This window comes from Aquarana catesbeiana, linkage group LG07 (genome assembly GCF_042186555.1).
Source record: "Aquarana catesbeiana isolate 2022-GZ linkage group LG07, ASM4218655v1, whole genome shotgun sequence".
Classification (NCBI taxonomy): domain Eukaryota; kingdom Metazoa; phylum Chordata; class Amphibia; order Anura; family Ranidae; genus Aquarana; species Aquarana catesbeiana.
The window spans coordinates 316,186,199-316,208,440 of record NC_133330.1 but is presented as its reverse complement, the minus strand read 5'-3'; the positions used below and the strand labels follow the sequence as shown (position 1 = coordinate 316,208,440).

The 22,242-nt window shown below is 42.2% G+C and overlaps 1 protein-coding gene across 1 annotated transcript in view; it reads right to left on the bottom strand.

Annotated features, from left to right (window-relative positions):
• Nucleotides 1–19,360: 19,360 nt before the first annotated feature.
• SLC44A5 (solute carrier family 44 member 5) overlaps nucleotides 19,361–22,242 on the bottom strand; it is a 297,524-nt gene continuing 294,642 nt past the window's right edge. The window contains exon 22 of the mRNA XM_073593723.1: nucleotides 19,361–20,364. Coding sequence (XP_073449824.1) covers nucleotides 20,258–20,364 — 107 coding nt within the window. The 3' untranslated portion in view covers nucleotides 19,361–20,257. The remainder of the gene's footprint in view (nucleotides 20,365–22,242) is intronic.

Genomic DNA, 22,242 nt, shown 5'->3' with positions numbered 1-22,242 from the left:
GTTTGGTTTTTGGGTATGGATGGTTTGTTGGGTCACAAAACTGTCTGAAATTTGTGTAGTATAAATGGTTGCTGGCTCATTAATCTGTGACATCACCCTTTATATTGAGCAGTACATCTGAGGTCATATTGCTGAAATTCTCTAAAAGGGAAAAGGTTTTTAACCCAAATTATTTCTTCATTGGGATAACAAATGGAACTATGGGCAAAACTTTATTTATTTTGTCATTTTGGATAGAGTGAGGGAAGGTTATAACACCTGTCAGATTTTTTTTTTTTTTTTGTTCAATCATGGCTGATCACGATGTAAACAGATTTACAAAAAATTTTATAAAAGACTTTTTTGTTTAGTTTTTTCCCGAAATTGTAGGGTTTTTTTTTTTTTTTTTTTTTTGTTTAGCAAAAAATAACCCCAGAGGTGATCAAATACCACCAAAAGAAAGCTCTATTTGTGGGAAAAATTCTGTTTGGGTACAGTGTAGCATGACCGCGCAATTGTCATTTAAACAGCGACAGCGCTGAAAGCTGAAAATTGGCTTGGGCAGGAAGGGGATGTAAGTGCCCTGTATTGAGGTGGTTAAAGGAGTTTCTTGGGAACCCCCAGCTCACCAGAACTAGTGTCCCCATTTGAAGATTTCCCATCTGTTACTTTTCTGGGGCCAACCCAAAATTTGTCATTGTCATTGAAAGTAAAAAGAAATCCCCAAACAAAACTAATAGAGGGGGGATCTCCTTAACGGGGCACGGACAGCAATACAAATTGACAGGTGTTCTAATCCCTCTCCACTCAACCCAAAACAAAAAAATTTGCCTGTCGGTTTTTGAGTATAATACTTACCACCGTTTTACTAATGAAAGATCTGTTTTGAGGATAATGCACTAAACCGGGGCGCCTTTTTTTTTTTTTTTTTTTATGGCTTCAGTGTCTTCAGTCTTCCCAGTCCTAAGAGGGCAGCAAGGCGAAGCATATCCATTATAGCCAGAATGGGAATATAGGCAACTGTTACCTCTGGGACCCACTCCCAAGCACAGGAGTTTGTGTTTGCCATTGGTACAAAATATTAGTCGTAGGGAGATGTTCCTTTTAGGCTTTGCACATGGATACAGAATGGTATGCCCTGACCTAAAACCACCTAGGGACCAACTAAATCTATTATATGGACCCTGTCTGTGGCACTCAGGACCTGTTTGGAATTGCTACGGTTGGAAAGCACTGGTGTCCTGAATGCTTAACTCTTACCCAGTCATTAGAATCGGCTGGTCCATATAACCTATGGCCACTTCAATAGATGTGAACTTTCTTCCCACCAGGTGACAGGTGAAGTACCACCCCCTAAGGTGATTGGCCAAGGGAAAAGTCTGTTCCATGTATGGAATATGGACCCTATAAATCAATTTCATGCAAATGGTAATTGTCTTGTTTCAGAAGAAGCTCCAGATTACTACACAGTTACTGTGCTCCCACAAACTGGATACAGGGATACTGCCCAAATGGTGTATTTCAGCTTTTATCCAATTTTTTATTTATAGCAAATGGACAATGCTCAATTTCTTGCGGTGTGGTTTGTGTGAAGACTGCAAGACCAGCAAAATCTTTAATTTTGATTTATAAGCGATGTCTTGATATACAAGTGTCATGTCACAACTGAGTATAAAAGGGAGGCACCTCTGAGTGTAGCAATATGTTTACAATTAATGAAGGTACAACATTTAGCAACTCACATGGTTGATTAAGAGGTACATCTAAGTATGCAGGCATCTGGGGTAAAGCTGTCCACATAGACCATCCTCCGCACTGCCATCGACGTTGTTCCTTCTACGCTGTGCTCCACGAGCGCTTCAAGCCCCACTTTCAAATGGCTCTACTGCAGGGTAGTCTTCCCGGTCACAATTGCAGACTGACAGCGGTGAGAGCCGGCAGTGCGGGGGATGGTCTGTGGACAGCTTTACCCCCGGATGCCTACATACTTAGATGTTCCTGTTTTAATCCTCAACCATGTGAGTTGCTAAATGTTGTACCTTCATTAAATGTAACCATATTGCTACACTTGGAGGCGTCTCTCTTATAGTCTGGATTTTGCTTCTAATCCCCTTGTGGAGGCTTCCATGTGTGGATGGACATTTAATAGGTTGTGTAACTATCACATTGCTATGATCTTTTTAGAAGGACTATATACTGAAGGACTTAGAAACTCAAATGATTCGTTCCACAATCATTTATTCATATTTCTTATGGGAAAATTCGCTTTGATGTACAAGTGCTTTGGATTACAAGCATGTTTCTGGAATGAATTATGCTCGAACATTGCAGTCCAAGGTTTTACTGTATTTGACATCCCTAGGTGGGTAGTGGCTTAAAAATTTATCCAGAAGTAAAAAAAAAAAAAAAAAAAAAAAAAAAAGCGAAAAAAAGTTGGCTGTCGTCGCCTGTTTACTAACCACATAATTTATGTGGTCTAAAGAGACTGTTGTGTATTAAGTGCTTGGTGTTAAGTTTTGCTGCTAATATGACTTTACATTGGGTGGCTGCACTCTGTAATTGCAGTGGCTGGCTGACAAAGAACGAGATGGGTCTCAGTCTGAAAGTTATCGTATCTACCACGAGCAGGGGCAGGTCTCATTGCCATCAAGAGGGGGATATGTGTGGGTATGATTGATTACTTAGCAATGTTTCTCAACTCCTCAAGGTGCCCCAACAGGTCATGTTTTCAGGCCTTCCATTATTTTGCACAGGTGATTTGATCAGTTTTACTGCCTTAGTAATTACCACAGCCGTTTCATCTGAGGGAAATCCTGAAAACATGACCTGTTGGGGCGCCTTGAGGACTGGAGTTGAGAAACTCTGACCTAGCAGACCAGTCATCTTCTGAACTGCAGGCGGTGGCAGTGCGTTGAATTGTGTGGACAGCGGGAATGTGCTACACAAGTGCACCAGACTGTATGAAAAATTTGCATCAGCTTGTGTGACTAGCCAGCTATCGTTTGGGTGAGTTTCTATCTAGTGGGTGTCAGCAGTATTGTAGGCTATAATAAAGCTGGGCATATACTGTAAATGTGCATTTTTATTTTCTTCCCCCCCCCCCCCCCCCCCCATGCAGTGCCCCTCCATTTGCCCTCACCTAAGCTGCAATGATGGCAGGTGGGGGTGTGCTCACTTGCAGCAATCGCAATACTTTCCTCGGCTCCTGCAGCAAAAAAATATTCCCCCTATTGCATTTTGGTAAGTACCGCTGCTGAACGTGACCCATTCAAGCAAATGGGCATGTAGCGTTTTGGAGAAGAGCCCCCAATTTTTAAGAGAATCCCATAAGGGAAAAGATTGGAGAGCCAAGGAATGTCGATTGCTACTGCCATTATGTAAAAGGTCATCTAGACCTGGGGTTTGTCCCTGAAGATTCCAGCACTGGCAAATGCCACTAATGGATCGCCAATTCATCATACATGGACTATACCTTTGCATGTGTGCCAGGGCAGCACATAGCCTGAGTTAGGAGTAGGGATGGAAAAAAAAAATATATATCTTGTTCTTGCGTGTTGGACTTTGCACTTTTCTAAGTAAAGGTTTGAAACTTTTGTTCCACCTGGTCTGAAGTTATTTAAGGGGTGTAATGCAAGAAGTCGGCACCCTATTCCACAGTACAGGTCACTGAGGTACTTTTGGGGTATGAAGACAGCAGTACCCAGGTACTGCTGAGTTAAGGAAGTGAAGTGCATACATGGAGTCCACGGAAGGACCCCATACTGTTACTGGGAGTGAGGTAGTGGTAAAATATGCTGGACAGGTGGATGTGGACAAGGCTCTGCGTGTCCCTCCTAAATGCAAACTCCAAAGGTGTACATTGTCACAGAGACCCAAGAGTTAACTGGAGAAAAGGTATAGTGCAAATGTACATGGTGTACATTCATCTCTAAAAGCAGAGGCCTGCCTTAAGGTTGAGTATTTCCCCATGGAAGCCTTAACCTTGTCCCAGGGCATTGATGAACAGCACAGAAATAGATACCCCATGTGTGGCAGCACAGGGCACCTGTTACAGGTGCCTAGCGTAGCCTGGAATAGGCCTCTAGCTTGACACCCAACGAGGAGGGGAACATGGCGCAGGAACCACCTGCCTACAGCCCCCCCCAAATCCCTTACAGGCTGACTGTTATCGAGGTTCCAGCTATGGGGCCTATTCCTAATTTAGTCTGGAGCTGAGGATTCGCTCTGGATAACTTGCTGAGGAATGCCTGGTGGAAAATGAGAGGTGTGCAGCTGCCCTGGGATATCATGAGTACTGACCCAAGCCCAAGGTTTAGTGATTGTGTCCTCCTTGGTTGCCAACTGTAGCTGTTTCTGCTGCATCTTCGTTCTGATCGTGCCCTTTCCTTCTGGCTTAAAGACTGGTCGAAGAAGTTGTATCTAGCTGTGTGTTGTCCTGTTACAGGTCTGGAGTATCCCATACCACCCCAACCCCTCTCGTGTTTTATAAGCTCAGAATGGGGGTTGATGGTGGGAATGGCTCATCAATAGGAATAAATCACACAAATAGGAAACAAAGGGAATACAAAGACACTGAATTTCAAAAGAGCCAACTTCCCTAAACTACAAACCTTGCTAAAAGGCATAAATTGGGATAAAATATTAGGAACAAAGAATACGGAGGAGAGATGGGTTTGCTTTAAGAGCATATTAAATAAGGGCATTAGCCAATGTATCCCATTGGGTAATAAATTTTAAAAGAGCGAACAAAAATCCTGGATGGCTTATCTCCAATGTAAAAATGAATATAGAAGCAAAGGAGAAGGCCTTCAAAAAATACAAGGTTGAGGGATCATCCTCAGCATTCAAACTTTATAAAGAATGCAATAAGAAATGTAAGGGTGCAATTAGGACGGCTAAGATAGAACATGAAAGACACATAGCGGAGGAGAGCAAAAAAAATCCCAAGAAATTCTTTAAGTATGTAAACAGTAAAAAAGGGAGGACAGACCATATTGGCCCCATAAAGAACGAGGAAGGACATCTGGTTACAAAGGATGGGGAGATGGCAAAGGTATTGAATTTATTCTTCTCCTCAGTCTTCACGAGTGAATCGGGGGGCTTCAGTAACCAAAACTGCAGTGTTTATCCTCATGACACAACACAGGAAGCACCTCCATGGTTAACAGAGGACGGAATTAAAATTAGACTTGAGAAACTTAACATTAATAAATCACCGGGACCAGATGGCTTGTATCCGAGGGTACTTAGGGAACTCAGTCAGGTGATTGCCAGACCGTTGTTCCTAATTTTTACAGACAGTCTATTGACTGGAATGGTACCAGCTGATTGGAGAAAAGCCAATGTAGCACCAATATTTAAAAAGGGCCCAAAAAACATCCCTGGGAATTACAGACCAGTTAGCCTAACATCAATAGTATGTAAAATCTTGGAGGGGATGATAAGGGACTATATACAAGATTTTAGTAATAAGAACGATATCATTAGCAGTAATCAGCATGGATTCATGAAGAATCGTTCTTGCCAAACCAATCTATTAACCTTCTATGAGGAGGTGAGTTGCCATCTAGATAAAGGAAGGCCCGTAGACGTGGTGTATCTGGATTTTGCAAAAGCATTTGACACAGTTCCCCATAAACGTTTACTGTACAAAATAGGGTCCGTTGGCATGGACCATAGGGTGAGTACCTGGATTGAAAACTGGCTACAAGGGCGTGTTCAGAGGGTGGTGATAAATGGGGAGTACTCAGAATGGTCAGGGGTGGGTAGTGGGGTTCCCCAGGGTTCTGTGCTGGGACCAATCCTATTTAATTTGTTTATAAACGATCTGGAGGATGGGATAAACAGTTCAATCTCTGTATTTGCAGACGATACTAAGCTAAGTAGGGCAATAACTTCTCCGCAGGATGTGGAAACCTTGCAAAAAGACCTGTACAAATTAATGGGGTGGGCGACTACATGGCAGATGAGGTTCAATGTAGAAAAATCTGTAAAAATGCATTTGGGTGGCAAAAATATGAATGCAATCTATACACTGGGGGGAGAACCTCTGGGGGAATCTAGGATGGAAAAGGACCTGGGGGTCCTAGTAGATGATAGGCTCAGCAATGGCATGCAATGCCAAGCTGCTGCTAATAAGGCAAACAGAATATTGGCATGTATTAAAAGGGGGATCAACTCCAGAGATAAAACGATAATTCTCCCGCTCTACAAGACTCTGGTCCGGCCGCACCTGGAGTATGCTGTCCAGTTCTGGGCACCAGTCCTCAGGAAGGATGTACTGGAAATGGAGCGAGTACAAAGAAGGGCAACAAAGCTAATAAAGGGTCTGGAGGATCTTAGTTATGAGGAAAGGTTGCGAGCACTGAACTTATTCTCTCTGGAGAAGAGACGCTTGAGAGGGGATATGATTTCAATTTACAAATACTGTACTGGTGACCCCACAATAGGGATAAAACTTTTTTGCAGAAGAGAGTTTAATAAGACTCGGGGCCACTCATTACAATTAGAAGAAAAGAGGTTTAACCTTAAACTACGTAGAGGGTTCTTTACTGTAAGAGCGGCAAGGATGTGGAATTCCCTTGCACAGGCGGTGGTCTCAGCGGGGAGCATTGATAGCTTCAAGAAACTATTAGATAATCACCTGAATGACCGCAACATACAGGGATATGTAAGGTAATACTGACACATAATCACACACATAGGTTGGACTTGATGGACGTGTGTCTTTTTTCAACCTCACCTACTATGTAACTATGTAATGATTGTAGCGTACTATTTCTAATATTACATTGTCCTATATAATTAAAGAGTTTAACTCAAGATAATGTAGAATCAGTAGGAGCCCTGGGGACCAGTGTCCCTGAGGATCTGCTCTGTCCCGCCCATGAAATCCTGTATCCCCCTGTGTGGCCCCCGGGATCGGCACTATTGTTGCCTGGCATTTATGGAGTTAAAGGGGGTTTTTTTTTTTTTTTTTTTTTTTTTTTTTTGTGTTTTTTCACCTTAATGCATCTGCTGTCCACTGTGCAAAACAAACTGCGCAGTGGAGGTAAGTATATGTTTTTTTATTTATTTTTTTATATAAATAACAAAGGGTTCACAACCCCTTTAAGTGCTTGCAGGAAAATCTTCAGCTCTGCTTGCTTTACTGACCCGACAAATGTGCAGTAGCTGAAGGGATACAGGAGACTGTGCAGCCCGGTGACTGACAGGCCATGGACCAATACCGGTCTGCAGCCCAGGGGTTGGGGATTCCTGCCCTATACTGTTTGTTGGAGCCACAACAAATGGACTGTTACCTGTGTGATTGGTAGCCTCTGCCCTGTTTGGGAAGGAACCTGTTAGAAATCAGCGGCTCCTTTGGGGTTAGTGCTACATATTGGAATGTAAGCAAAAACAATTCTACCTGGAAGGTGAATATCTGCCTAAAACAAATGATAAATGTTATCTGTTAATCACTCGTATTTGGTAATTTTTTTCTTTCAATGGTGCCAGGCATGTCTACTAATTTACTTGCCTTGATCCAAATTACAATTGATATCATTCAATTAGTCACGCATTTATTTCGTTTTTTTTTTACTTTTGCTTGGTCTAAAAAGAATGGAAAAAAGTCATTTGATTATAACACATAAGTGCAGCCAGATCTAAAAATGAAACCATTTTTAACCTGACTGATTTATTTCTTTTTTTTAAATTTGACCAAAAACATGCCCCAGAAATGATTGCAAATGCTTTAAAACAACTCCAGCCAAAAATAACAAGGTAAATTTCTTATTAAAAGATGACATTTAAAAAAAAAAAAAAAAAAATTTTGTAGCAATTAAACATCTGTAACTTTGCCCTGCAGTACTTCTTTTCTTTGCCACAAGGTGCCCTCTTTTTGATAGCCATGCATTCAACCCACTTCCCCTGAGCCTAGACCAGGGGTATGTAACCTCAGCATTCCAGCTGTGGGAAAACTACAAATCTCATCATGCTCCTGCATCTGATAGTCATGCCTGGAGCTGTCAAAGTCGAACAATGCCTCATGGGACTTTCAGTTCCACAACTGTTGGAGTTCCAAGCAGGGGTGTTGCTAGGGGGGGGGGGCTCACTTGCTGGTTGCTGCCTGGCTCACCAGTGCCCATCATTGCTGACCTACCTGACCATTACACTGATTTATCTGACCCACACTGACTTACCTGACCATTACACTCACCTACCTGATTTTCCACATCGGACTTCAGCTTACCTCCTCCTGCAGCTCAGCCTTACCTGTATTGTGCAGCATGCCCATCCTATTCATGGCCAGTCAGGCAGCCAGAGCCAGGACAGGAGAGCTGCCCGCCCATTTATACAAAGTGAGCGCCGAGCAGGGATCTCATAGTGCTCGGTGTGGCAGCATTGTAGTTTCCTGCCTCCAGGAGCCCGCAGCACCTTTGATTGAGGTCACACGTCCCGCGGTCCCGCCGTTGGACCAATGTGATGTCCATCATAGGCGCTGTAGGCTCCAGGAGGCGGGACTTATGTCACTCGGCTGCGCTCCGAGTCGGATGCTCGGGGCTAATAATAGAATTTTGAATGTCCGAGACCTGGAGCCCCAGTGTTGGTTCTCTCAGGGGAGAAGAATGTTCCAGTGATGGCAATCAGTAAGAAGAATTATGCCCCAGAATTGGTGGTCACAGGGAAGAATGTCCCAGTGTCGGTGATTAGTTGGAAGAAGAATTCCCCTGCATTGGTGGTCAGTGGGAAGAAGAATTATAATTGCATACATGATTGGTTCGTTTTTCAAAACCCCTAATGATCACCGTCGCAGTACTTCCTTTTTTTTTTTTTTTTTAAAGCAGACATGGCAGTAAAAAACAAATTCTCCCTTTTAAGTTCCAGGCCTCCTCCCCCTGAAAAATGGCTCAATGATCGTACTTTACAAATGTAACTGTAAGGAAAAGTTAGATTACATACTTACCTTACTCCCGTCCTAACTCTTTGAATCCAGCAAGATCCTGGGAAATACAGAGCAGACCAAATCTGGACTTGAGTGTCTTTGGGGCTGCTCTGCGTTCCCCAGAAATCTCACCAGAAGGATAGTGATGTCTCACCCTGCAATGTGACAGACAGGAGTAAGGTAAATATACTGTATAACCCTATTTTTTTTTGCTTACGTGTACATTTTTTTGCAAGTACCATAAGGCAGCATTTTTTATAAGTGGAGGGACTCTGCTCTATGAAGCAGATCTTTGCTATTTACTGCATGGCCTTCTTTAAGACAAAGTGAGCTCTGCTTATTACATCAGGACTCCCCATCTCAAAGCACTACTTTAAAGTGGAGAGAGAGAGAAGAGAGGAGAGGACAGGAGAGAGAACACCTGTGGGGCAAAAAAATTGAGGACATACAGTACTGTTCTTACCCTCCAGCTTGTGCATTGGGGAGAATGATAGTACTTTCCAGTGAGATCCCTGAAACCTAAATATTGCAAGAAGATGGCTCTAGTGTAATGCCAGAGTATCTTACAATGGGATGCTTATCCCCAAGATCTCATCAAAAGGTTTGTGATGTTACCCTCTAGCCACCACAGAGGTAAGCCCAGGGTTAGGTAAGTATATTTCCTAACTTTTATTAATTGTATTGCAGCAATTTGAGGTGGAGCTGATGTAATAAGTTAACCTTGTTTTTTAGTGCAGGGTCTGCATTAAAGTGTTAATAAACCCAGGACCCTGCATTCACCATATCTGGTCTCCACAGAACATGGAAATGCAATTATTTTAGCTTGTAGGAGGAGTTTTCATTCTACTCTAACTGTCCTATGAGGCTGCAGGATTCCTGACCCTCTGTTTGGACAGTGCTGATTGGCCTTGTGCTAATCACATGACCCCTCCCCCCCAAGAAAAGAAAAACCTCTCTAGCAATACGCACCAAACTAAGCATGTGCAGAGTGCCCCCAAGGTTCTGTACAATCAGGAGATGGCTTGGGGACTGTGGAAGAAGGGAAGGATCAGAGAATTGTGATATAAATGAGAAGCTGCGCTGACCAAAATGAAACTATGTGAACACTGTAATATGTAGCAGCTAGCACACAAACAAACCAAGTTATATAGTATATATAAAAATAAACATGCAGCGCTAACCAAAAAAAGTCAAAAAATAAAAATAGAACAACGATGAAAGTGACTAAAGTAAGATTGCTCAACACAATATACGCCTGTGAGGTATACCACAAATGTCCAAAGTGAATACACTAAGTTCAGGAATGTCCAGAGGCAAAAGTTGACCTCAACGTATTAAAGCCAAAAAAAGAACACTGTTGGTAGGTGTACATGGAAGGAGTCTCCTTCCATGTACACCTACCAACAGTGTTCTTTTTTTGGCTTTAATACGTTGAGGTCAACTTTTGCCTCTGGACATTCCTGAACTTAGTGTATTCACTTTGGGCATTTGTGGTATACCTCACAGGCGTATATTGTGTTGAGCAATCTTACTTTAGTCACTTTCATCGTTGTTCTATTTTTATTTTTCACTTTTTTTGGTTAGCGCTGCACGTTTATTTTTATATAAGGATCAGAAAAGACCGGATCAAACAGACTTTTTAGATTCCACAGTGAGTATAAAAGCATGCTTTACTGCATATACAGATGGATTTTACTGTTGTGGGTTTAGGAACACTAAGTATTTCACATAAGGAGCAAAACACAAATTATTTTAGAAAGTCTTTATTTAAAAAAAAAAAAAAATGAAAAACATTTCATAAAATGCATTCAACATCTCTCTTCTTTTTTTTTTTTTTTTTTTTACATCTTTAATATCTTTATTTTTTTAAGCAAAAATTACACATTTGGAAAGCAGCCAGCTTCACAAATGTTATACTTTGTGTTTGATTTGTTAAAGCTGAACTCCAGGTACAAACAAAATACACAAATGAAATACTGTACATATAGGGATTTTGATTTACCTGCCCAAAAGGATTTGCATTAGGGCAGATTCACACCAGAACGCGTGGCGGGAAAGATGCCTTTCCTGCACCGCATTCAAACACAGATTGCAAACGCAGTGCATTTGGTGGCACCATATTGCATGGTACTGTAATACCATGCGATTTGGTGCTGCACATTTTTCAAAAGTAGTGCATGTACTACGTTTTGTGTGATCAAGTGGGATTTCAGCCCATTCAAAGGAATGGGCTGAAAATCGCACCACAGGAAAATACGCAGAAATCGCACAGGAACACGAACCGCATTCCTGTGCAGTTCTGGTGTGAACCAGCCCTTCCCGACCATCCAGTTTTGAGATTTACACAACTCTGGCAGACAGCACAGTCCTGTCTGGTAAGGTAGGAGATGCAGTTATGTTATCCAACCCCTAACCTGTGATTGGACAGTAAAAAGGAAAGCAGAAGAATGATGAGCTCATTTCTTGGGCATTCTGCTCTTTTCTCTTATCAGCATGTTCCTTGCACTGCAGCACACCCGACTGTCTCCTTGTGCTGCTCCATCTCCCGGGACTGCAAGAGGCTGATAGCAAATCAAACTCAGATACTTTCACTGCTTGGAAACTCAGTAATGTAATAATGAATACAGAGCACCATTATGGGGTGTCTTTAAAACCTGCCTAAAGTCCAGCCCCAATTTATTGCTGAAAAACATGAATTCATTCTGCACAGCAGAAGCATAGAATGCACAACCGGTACAGCAGGAATGCAAAGCACACTGTGCTGGTGACCTACTGGACTGAGTTGCTAACATTTAAGGTATGGAATTTACAATACTAAAAAAATGCCATTTGAATGCTAAAGATTAAATTAAACATCATCACACAAAATGCAAAACTGCATAAAAATATTACTATAAAATGGTCAGGTCAGCCCACCATTAATGCATATTTCGGTGAGTAAGTGGAGCCTGAATCCACATATCTCTGGCAAAGCATGCCAAATACCCTGGCTCTATACCCACCTGCCCCTCTATTGTATGCTACATAATGTAAAAGTATAAGGGCCCATTCACACTCGAGCAATCCATTGACTTGTGCTATGTGTTGGGCACTACTTTACAATGAATGGCACTGCAAAGCAACGCTTCTAAAGCAGAAGTAATGCCATGTGTTGTGGCACCATGTTTTAACACAAAAACCAGAAGATTTTCCAGGTGCCAATAACATGAACTACAACATAGAATAAAAATGTATAATTTAATTCATATAAAACATCAAAAATTAATATAATTTGCTAAAATAATTTTTCATTTTGAATTGGGTATTCACAATGTAGTTGTTTACAGATGATTGTCATGGTGCAGCAATCTCAACATATTTTGCCAACTTATAGGCTTCCTCAGGAGATATGCAATACCACGCCTGAGCAGATACATCAATCAGTACACCTATAGTTATATCTGAGATATAGCTGAAAACCAAGCCAATTTCAGCTAGTTGTCTTCAATTGGTAAGATGCCCTCCACCAACCTTTTTGATGTTATTTGTAATGACAGCTGTATTATGTAATGCGTTTGAATATATTCGTTTTTCTGATTATCTCAGATATAACTATGTGTACTGATTCAAATGTTTGATCTATCTGCTTAGGTGTGGTATTGCATAACTTCTGAGGAAGCCTATAAGTTGGCCAAACATGTTGAGATTGCTACACTATGACAATCATCTGTAAACAACTACATTGTGTATACCCAATTAAAATTTTTTAATTATTTTAGCAAATTTTATTAATTTTTGATGTTTTATATGAATTAAATAATAAAGGATGTAAATTGTATTCTATGTTAAAGCTCATGTTATTGGAACCTGAAAAATCCCAGCTCCTTTAAGCATTCTTCTTGTTTTTGAGTATTTATATGGCATGTGGTACCGGTGAGCTCTCCTCTGATTATTTCTTCTGGTGCCATATTTTAACACAACGCACAAGTGGGAATGGGCCCTCAGTGTGGGGCCCTTTCATAAAGGTAGCAGGTGTGTGGACCTAGGAATTCAAGTGGGGAGGTTTCATCAGTAAAGTTCCCAAAAGTAGACTGATCCTTTAACAGTTGCTCACATAAACCTATAAGCAGCGATGGCCTGTCCATAAGGGGGCGCAAGGGCTGCCCCCTAATCCATGCGCCCGGCCCCAATCTACATGCAGAGTGCCAGACACATAGATCTCAGTGTTTTTTTTTTTTTTTAAGCACATGATTGGAGCCTGAGGCTCTAATTGGCTTCAAAAAAGGGTGGGCTCGAGGCGCAGAGCACTGTGCCCTGAGCCCACCCAGTTGTGTGACAATAGCAAATGAATAATCGCCATTGTCTTCCTGATTCTTCTTCTGGACAATCAGGAAGTGGGTCCTGAGACCCGATTGAGCAAGGAGTCTTAGGACTCCTGGCCAATCCAATCTCAGGACCCACTTCCTGTTCAGCCGGGAGTAGAAGTAACGGCCTCGGCAAGCTGGAGCGAGGAGCAGCAACCCTGAATAAGACTTTCCTCATCAAAAGCCATCACTAGGTTTACGGTACACAGGGACTCTCTGATCCAAAGAAGATAACATCCTATTTAAGTAGATTTAAACTTTGACAGGTTCTGGAATATTACTCATTGGGAAACAAGGCTATGTTGATTGTTTGCAATTTAAATAATTATGCAATTAAAATAATTATGCATCAGATAATTACAGTACACAGATGCTAATTATACCACCACCATTAAATACAAATTATTTGCTAACAGATGATCCAAATTTGTGCATTATTCATCGATCTTATTCTAAAGTATGTAACACAATAACTACATGCTTAGGCACTTTATAGAAAAGAGTAGTAAAAAACACCACTTAAAAAAAAAAAAACCTTTTAAAAAGGAAAAGTGACTTTGTATGTAAAATGGAAATGTAATGGAATATAAAGACAGCAATGAACAAGCACAGAAATATACATTATGGAGTTTAATGCCTGTCACCTAATTGACCTGTATGACTGGACTGAATAGTTTGCACGACTGCTTGACAATGCTTTATACAGCGGACCATAAAAATGAGAGGATGGTGAGATATTATGTTGTCACTGTTTGATAGAATGTCTTTACACATAGTTAGATATATTGACGACATACAAGTGTGGCCTTTAGAGGCCATCAGGATTTCCATGATATTTTGTTCCAGTGCCACTGGTTGAAAAATTGTGGACATTTCTATCTTTCTTACATGCAAGTCACTGTAGAGGATGTGTATCTTTTCATATTAAATTCCAAATGAACTCTACACTGATGTCAGACCCTTATAAAGAATTATCACTGTGCCCTCATAAATATCCACAAACTGATATTTGAAAAGATATATAAACACATGTATAGCACTGTCTCTTTTTAAATAAAATGTCCTAATGGTACAAACCTTACAAAAATCCCACATTCATGGATATCAGAGTGGCCAAAATTGGACTGGCCGCACAAAGGGTACTCCTCTCAGATCATCCAAAACGTTCAATAAGCCATATATCCAGAGAAGAAACAAATAGCACATAGTGTAGTATTGTAAAATAGCTTAAATGTATTCACTCTTAAATATACCTACAAAAGTGGCAGCTTGAAACATGCATATTGGAACTTGCTGTACAGTGCACATGCTTCCTGGCTCTTCAAAGGACGTTATTTTTAATGAAACGTGTAGAGCGGGGTGCATTGTCTGACTTCATCCTGCTTAATGCATGCACGCTGTACAGTGGTGATGGATTTATATTCTGCAGATCTTGTTCACAGTGGACTTTGGGACTTTTTTATTTATAAGATTTTTCTTTAAATGTATATGTTAAAACACAATTTGATGTCGCACTTAATAGTGATAACACTGTATATATATATATATATATATTAGTTGATGTTTTACTTGTTTGATTTTTGTAAGGTTTGTACCATTAGGACAGTTTAAGGCAGGGGTAGGCAACCCCGGGCACACAAAGCCTCTTTTGCCGGCACTCGACTCCCTCCCCATCAGCAGAGCAAAGCAGGGAAGTGTCAATGAGATGCAATGCATTCCAATTTCAGAATTCCCCATGACGCACCTGCATTGAGGGAAGGCACTGTGCCCCCAGATTGTAAAAGATGGGAAACATTGTTTGGTTCTCTAACTTTGCTGTAGCTGCGATCGTCAGCTTTTGTGATGGGGAAGAGATTGGGTGCAGTTCTGCTGGGGGGGCGGTCCCTGTTTCCAGGAGGAGGAGGACTGTCATTGGCCACTGCTAAAACCAATCACAGTCCTTCTAGCCCCGCCCACCATCTGGAGGAAGATGACTTGCTTGGTTGCCGCTACCAATCTCAGAAAGAAGGGATTTCACTGTGATTGAGAAAACCATTGTGATTGAGAAAAATCAGGTGACATTTGGTGAAATTACTGTTGAGCTTCTGGGAACTTCATTGAAATTATTCCTGAACCTTTGCATCACTTACTACTGAACCCTTGCACTCTGTGTCCCTTTAAGCCAGGGCCAGTATTCAGCACAATGAAAATCATACCCAAGTTTGCTGTGGTGCAGAGCACCACACTTTTACCCAGCTGTGGGGGCCCAACTTATAATCCTGCACACAGGCCCACTGCTTTCAGAAAATGCCCCTGACCTGAGCTCATCATTGCGCATCCATTCCAGATGCCTGTATGTGACATCACATCCATCCCATACATCACATGCAAGCACATGGGTTGGATGCGAGAGTTGGATCAGCAGGATGAGTGTGCCAGGACAGGTAGATGTGTCTCATCTCGGCTTCCTTTCACCACTCTGCATATCACGCATATCATAGATGAGAAGAAGGTACAGCGGTGGAGCAGATGTGCAGGGAGGTACAGTGGTGGAAGATGAGAAGGGGGTTCAGCAGTGCGACAGAAGAGCGTGGGGGTTCAGTGTTGGGCCAGATGAACAGGGGGGTTTAGTGCTGGGGCAGATGAGAAGGGGGTTCAGTGGTGGGACAGAAAAGAAGGGGGGTAGAGCAGTGGAGCAGATGTGAAAGGAGGTGTATTGGTGGGGTAGATGAGCAAGGGGTTACAGTGGTGGGGCAGGGGGAACAGAGGTGGGGCAGAAGAGCAGTGGAGTGCAGATGTGAGACAGATGTGCAGGAGGTACATTGGTGGGGCAGTTGGGGAAAGCGGGTTACAGTGGTGGGGCAGATGGGTTCAGTGTTAGGACAGATGAGAAGGTGATTCAATAGTGAGACAGAAGAGCATGGGGATATGGCGGTGGAGCGGATGTGCAGGGAGATACAGTGGTGGGGCAGATGAGAAAAGGGGGTACATTGAATGGGCAGATGAGCAGGGGGGTTACAGTGGTGGGACAGAAGAGCAAGGGGTACAGTGATGGGGCAGATGTGCAGGAGGTACAGTGGTGGGAAGGATGAGCAGGGGGGGTTCAGTGTTGGGCCAGATGAGAAGGGGGTTACAGTGGTGGGAAAGATGAGCGGGGGGGTTCAGTGTTGGGGCAGAGGAGAAAGGAGGTACACTGGTGGGACAGATGAGCAGGGGGTTACAGCGGTGGGGCAGAAGAGCAGGGGGTACAGTGGTGGGACAGATGTGCAGGAGGTACAGTGGTAGGGCAGATGAGAAAGGGGATTACAGTGGTGGGGCAGATGAGCAAATAAGTTCAGTGTTAGGACAGATGAGCAGTGGGACAGAAGAGCATGGGGATACGGCAGTGAAGCAGATGTGCAGGGAGGTACAGTGATGGGGCAGATGAGAAAGGGGGAACATTGGTAGGGCAGATGAGCAGGGGGTTACAATGGTGGGACAGAAGAGCAGGGTGCTACAGTGGTGGGACAGATGAGCAGGGGGTTACAGTAGTGGGACAGATTTGCAGGGGGTTAGTGGTGGGGCAGATGAGAAAGGGGGTACAGTGGTGGGACAGATTTGCAGGGGGGACAGTGATCTGAGGTGGGAAGGTGCATGAATTGGGGCTGATCTGAGCTGTGGAGTTGCATGAATTGGGGCTGATCTGAGTCGTGAGAGTGCAGGATGTTAATTTCTCACCACTAAAGTAGTTTACAGCATTTACTTTATAAAAAATAATTTTCGTGATTAAAAGTGTGAAGTTGAAATTTTTTTGTTAAAAAATCGGCATGCTCAATTTCTTTGACAACATTTCTCGGCACACTGTGCTCAAAAGGTTGCCTACCCCTGGTTTAATGTGCTGTACACATGTCTTTATGTATTTTTGTATTTGTAGTTTAATATTTTTGTATATGCCTATCCTTTGTTACGTAGGGTCCCTATGTATTGTACACTACACTGCATGTGCAATAAGAGAAAGGCTTGACCTCACACACTGGCCTGTATTGGCTGTAAAAACCCTCTGGAAACTGAGCAGAAGGGCCTTCGGATAGTGGTGGGGTTTCTGTCGGAATATAGTTCTCTGATTCCAGATCAGTTCCACCCTTTCTACTTTTGTGAATGTGACCACCCCAGTAATGATCTGATTTTTCCTGCATTTAGGTGAAAATGCAGTCACATTTATAGCAGCGCGAGAGGATATGGTCATTGTGCTGATACTGGTCAGGCCTGTTATTTGTAAATTACCAATTTGTATTATCTCATGCACTGGTGACAACGTACAGCCTGTCAAAATCAAGGGCAGGCTGAAATACACAGCATCTGTATGTGGCTGGGTGCTGTTCCAAACAGTACTCATATACAGGGCCCTATGTGTACAGGGACATATGACTCAAATGCGGGCATACTTCCCTGTGCCCAAGTGCCGCTCGGAACAGCACCCAGCCGTGTACAGCCACCACGTATATTTCAGCCTGTAACTCACTTTGACAGGCTGCACCTGTATCTCCTGGGTGCCTAAAAATTGTACGAGTCAAACCGCTCCTATGCATGAGCCTTAAAAAATATACGCTTTATAAACTCTATACATTTTAAAATAATGGAAAATAAAATCTTTGACAAAACCATCATACTTTGACTTAAAATGTTTTCCTCTGACAAAATCCTAAAAATTTTATTTATGTACACCTGTCATTAAAAGCATTTATACAAACAGTTTTGGTTGTTGAGTGACCCATCAATGAAACCTTCTAAGTTTCCAATTGAAATTTGGAAATGTGCAATGTAGGATTGGAGATAGATAAAACTGAAAAAGATATTCTCTTATAATGAGATAGTATATGGAGGTCTGTCTTTCTCTAGCAAAATAAATAAATAAAAAAATGTCCACCTAATCACAGAGATGGGCTGCTCAGGACCACACAGCTCTTAGCTGAGGGCTGTGTGACAACTGGGCTGAGCTCTGAGACCAGCCGCACTGAGACAGGCTGCTAATTGGGGAAAATACAGCTATAGATCATAGAAATTAATACATACAGTGAGGGAAAAAGTATTTGATCCCCTGTTGATTTTGTACGTCTGCCCACTGACAAATGATCAGTCTATCATTTTAATGGTAGGTTTATTTTGACAGTGAGAGACAGAACAACAAAAATATCCAGGAAAACGCATTTCAAAAAAGTTATAAATTGATTGGCATTTTAATGAGAGAAATAAATATTTGACCCCTTCGCAAAACATGACTTGGTGGCAAAAACCTTGTTGGCAATCACAGAGGTCAGACGTTTCTTGTAGTTGGTCACCAGGTTTGCACACATCTCAGGAGGGATTTTGTCCCACTCCTCTTTACAGATCCTCTCCAAGTCATTAAGGTTTTGAGGCTGACGTTTGGTAGATCGAACCTTCAGCTCCCTGCACTTATTTTCTATGGGATTAAGGTCTGGAGACTGGCTAGGCCACTCCAGGACCTTAATGTGCTTTTTCTTGCGCCACTCCTTTGTTGCCTTGGTTGTGTGTTTTGGGTCATTGTCATGCTGGAATACCCATCCATGACCCATTTTCAAGCCCTGGCTGAGGGAAGGAGGTTCTCACCCAAGATTTTAGGGTACATGGCCCCGTCCATCGTCCCTTTGATGTGGTGAAGTTGTCCTGTCCCCTTAGCAGAAACCCCCCCCCCCCCCCAAAGCATAATGTTTCCACCAATAATAATAAAATATTCACACCAACTGCTGTCACCCTCTCACCAAGCTACTTGGCGATGGTCTTGTAGCCCATTCCAGCCTTGTGTAGGTCTACAATCTTGTCTCCGACATCCTTGGACAGTTCTTTGGTCTTGGCCATGGTGGAGAGATTGGTATCAGATTGATTGATTGCTTCTGTGGACAGTTTTCTTTTATACAGGTAACAAGCTGAGATTAGGAGCACTCCTTTTAAGAGAGTACTTCTAATTTCAGCTTGTTACCTGTATGGAAGACACCTGGGAGCCAGAAATCTTGCTGATTGATAGCGGATCAAATACTTATTTCACTCATTAAAATGCAAAGCAATTTATAACTTTTTTTAAATGCATTTTTCTGGATATTTTTGTTGTTATTCTGTCTCTCTCTGTTAAAATAAACCTACCATTAAAATTATAGACTGATCATTTCTTTGTCAGTGGGCAAACGTACAAATTCAGCAGGGGATCAAATACTTTTTTCCCCTCACTGCTCCATCTCTGAAAACAAAGCAGTCTGTAAGGGTTTAGGCCCGAACAGCTCTGGGCTGTATTCTGGACATTATAGAGTATCGTAAAGTTTTGGATTGAGTGGGAATGGTTATAAATACCTAGGTGGCTTTCTCCACCTAGGCTAGGGTGATGTTATCCTCCTTCTGGCTAAATCTTGGAGAATGCAGAGTATCCCAAGTCTCACAATAAGATTTGTCCTGTACTATGCTGCAGCTGAGATAGGCTACTCAGCATTCCCAGGGATCTTTTCTGCAGGAGAATGACACCAACACCGCACTATGGAAGTTTAGGAAAAGTGAGTCAATTATATTATCTACTGTACCTATTGTTCCACCCACAGGTTCATTTTTGCATTTTTATGCAGCATTTAAGGAAGGGGCCTGATTGACTAAGTGGACCCAACCTGAAGCCTTATCCATTTTAAAGGGCTTCCATATGATTAAAGTAAACACAGCGTCACCTTTTTTAATAAGCTAAGAGTACATTCCCTATGTAAAGAAAAAGAAAATATATAATAAAAAAATATATATTTGGCAACAATAGATTCTAAGCTGTCTCTAATGATGTGAAACAGTGGCAATGCACCTGGTGGTGAGAGATCATGTGATCTAGGTTGCCTAGGCTTTGGTCACACAAAGGACCTTTTTCTTCATGGCACCATTCTCTTCACCAGCACCATTCATTATGATGTGTGTCTTCAAGCCTTATGTATAACATATACTGTACATAAATCTAATACTCTTAAAACGACAGACCGCACAATCCTTTTTGTGGGTTATGGTGGCATCACTGAGGCTTGGCTGGTGTGTTTTGTTTGTTCAAAATCTTCATTAGAGTCTTATTCATGTAAAAAGGTTTGTCGGCAGAGCCATCGTTTCTCTCTAAATCTTCCACTAGGGGTAAAATGAAGATGGCGTAAGTGACTCATTGAAGAGGAAGTTGTAGAAACATCACAAAAAGAAAAGTTTTGAAGAAAAACTTTTATATCTATAAAGTCTGTTTATATATTTTAACATAAAACTTAATCAGTGTCATTGCAGGGCATTCATTTCCCCCATCCTAAGCAGCTTACACTCACCTTTCCTCTTTCCCCCACCACTACATTTAGTCAGCAATACTGAAGTGCCCCACCCTGCATTTTGAGTATAGTGACTTGCTCCCACTCTCTTATGTGACAGCACTGGTGCCTGTGAGTGGTTGAGTGCTATCACTTGAGGGTGAGAAAGGAGCGCATTGTAAGCTCCAACAAGCCAATCCGTATGAAGAAATCACCTGCTAATATCAACTTTATTGTTCCAACACATCGGAGAACACTCCACACCAGCACCTGTTTCTGATGTGTTTCGCCTTCTACTGGGGCCTAATCTTGGAGCCCAAGATCTGCTCAAAGTAAGGGAACTAAGCTTTGGGACGTGTACATAGCAAAGCACTGAGGACAGAACATTTAATACTGCAAAACTGAGGTGAACATACAAAATGAAGAGCACAGCATAAAGTGTTGGCTCCATTTAAATACCTGTAATAAATGAATAAAACAAGGATTTTTTTTTTTTTTTACTTGCCATAAAATCATTTTCTTGGGGTACATTAAAACACGGGATGAAGTATTGGGTTATGCTGCTGCTTTCAAGAGATTGGACACTGGCAAACAAAGCTGAAAGGACAGCCCAGTAAAATCCCTCCCACTCCCAGCATGCCTCAGTTTTGTAGCAATAGTAGGCGTGGATCATAGGAATAGAGAGGAAGGAGCGGTGCCCCTAATGTACTCCAAGAAAGGAATTTATAGCAAGTCAAAAATCATATGTTCTTAATTATACGTTAAGGGAGACAGGATGAGGTATTCAGATACATTGGGAGGTTCAAAACCAGTCCAACTGAGGGGTGAGTAACACAACAAGCAGAAGGCTAGCAGACCACAAAACCAACAAGGGTAGTTTCACGAGCCTACTGAGCAGCCCGATGAACCTTACAACCAAAAGTGGCATCAGCTGAGGCCTGGCCCTTCACCTGATAAATGTTAATGAACAGATGACCAGAATTGCAAATATAATAAAACAGATGCTAATGCTGAAAAACCCAAGAAACAATACCTGATCTGGTGGTGTGCACTCTGACAGGGACAGGCGGAACCTTGCCCTTTAGGTCATAGTCTTAAATGATGAGTTGTCAAACCCATCTAGTTATAGTGGAAAGTGAAGAAGGTTGTCCGCTATGCTACCTTCATGAATGACAAAGATTTACACTGTCAAAAGAGAGCCGTAGCTGAGAGACAGGCTCAAGCAGTGCATACCAAATCCAGACAGCGGAGGTAAATCTCCTTAGAATGTTTTGGAGTGGGACAGACAGATGGTAGGACAATTTTCTGGCTAGGAGAAAGGAAGAAACCACCTTGGGAAGAAAAGAGAACTTGGGCGTTGAAACAACCTTGTCCATGTGTGACCCTTGATGGTACTCAAGGCTACACTTTGATCCAGACCAGACTGGAGAAAAGACAGGATTCTTCTCAAGGATAATTTCTTGAGATGGAATTTCCTTGTCTCACACAAAAGAGAAATATACTTTCCGGGTAGACTTTGTGACAAGTCGATTTCCTAGCTTTTGAGAGCATAGGGATAACCAAATCTAACAGGCCCCTGGCCCCAGGACCTAGGCTTCAACAGCCAGGCCATTAAAGTCACTGACCAAGAAGCAGAATGGTAAACTAGATCTTAGGACAGAAGATCTAGACTATATGGGAGGGCCCGTGGATAGTCTGCTAGGAACCTGCCTGG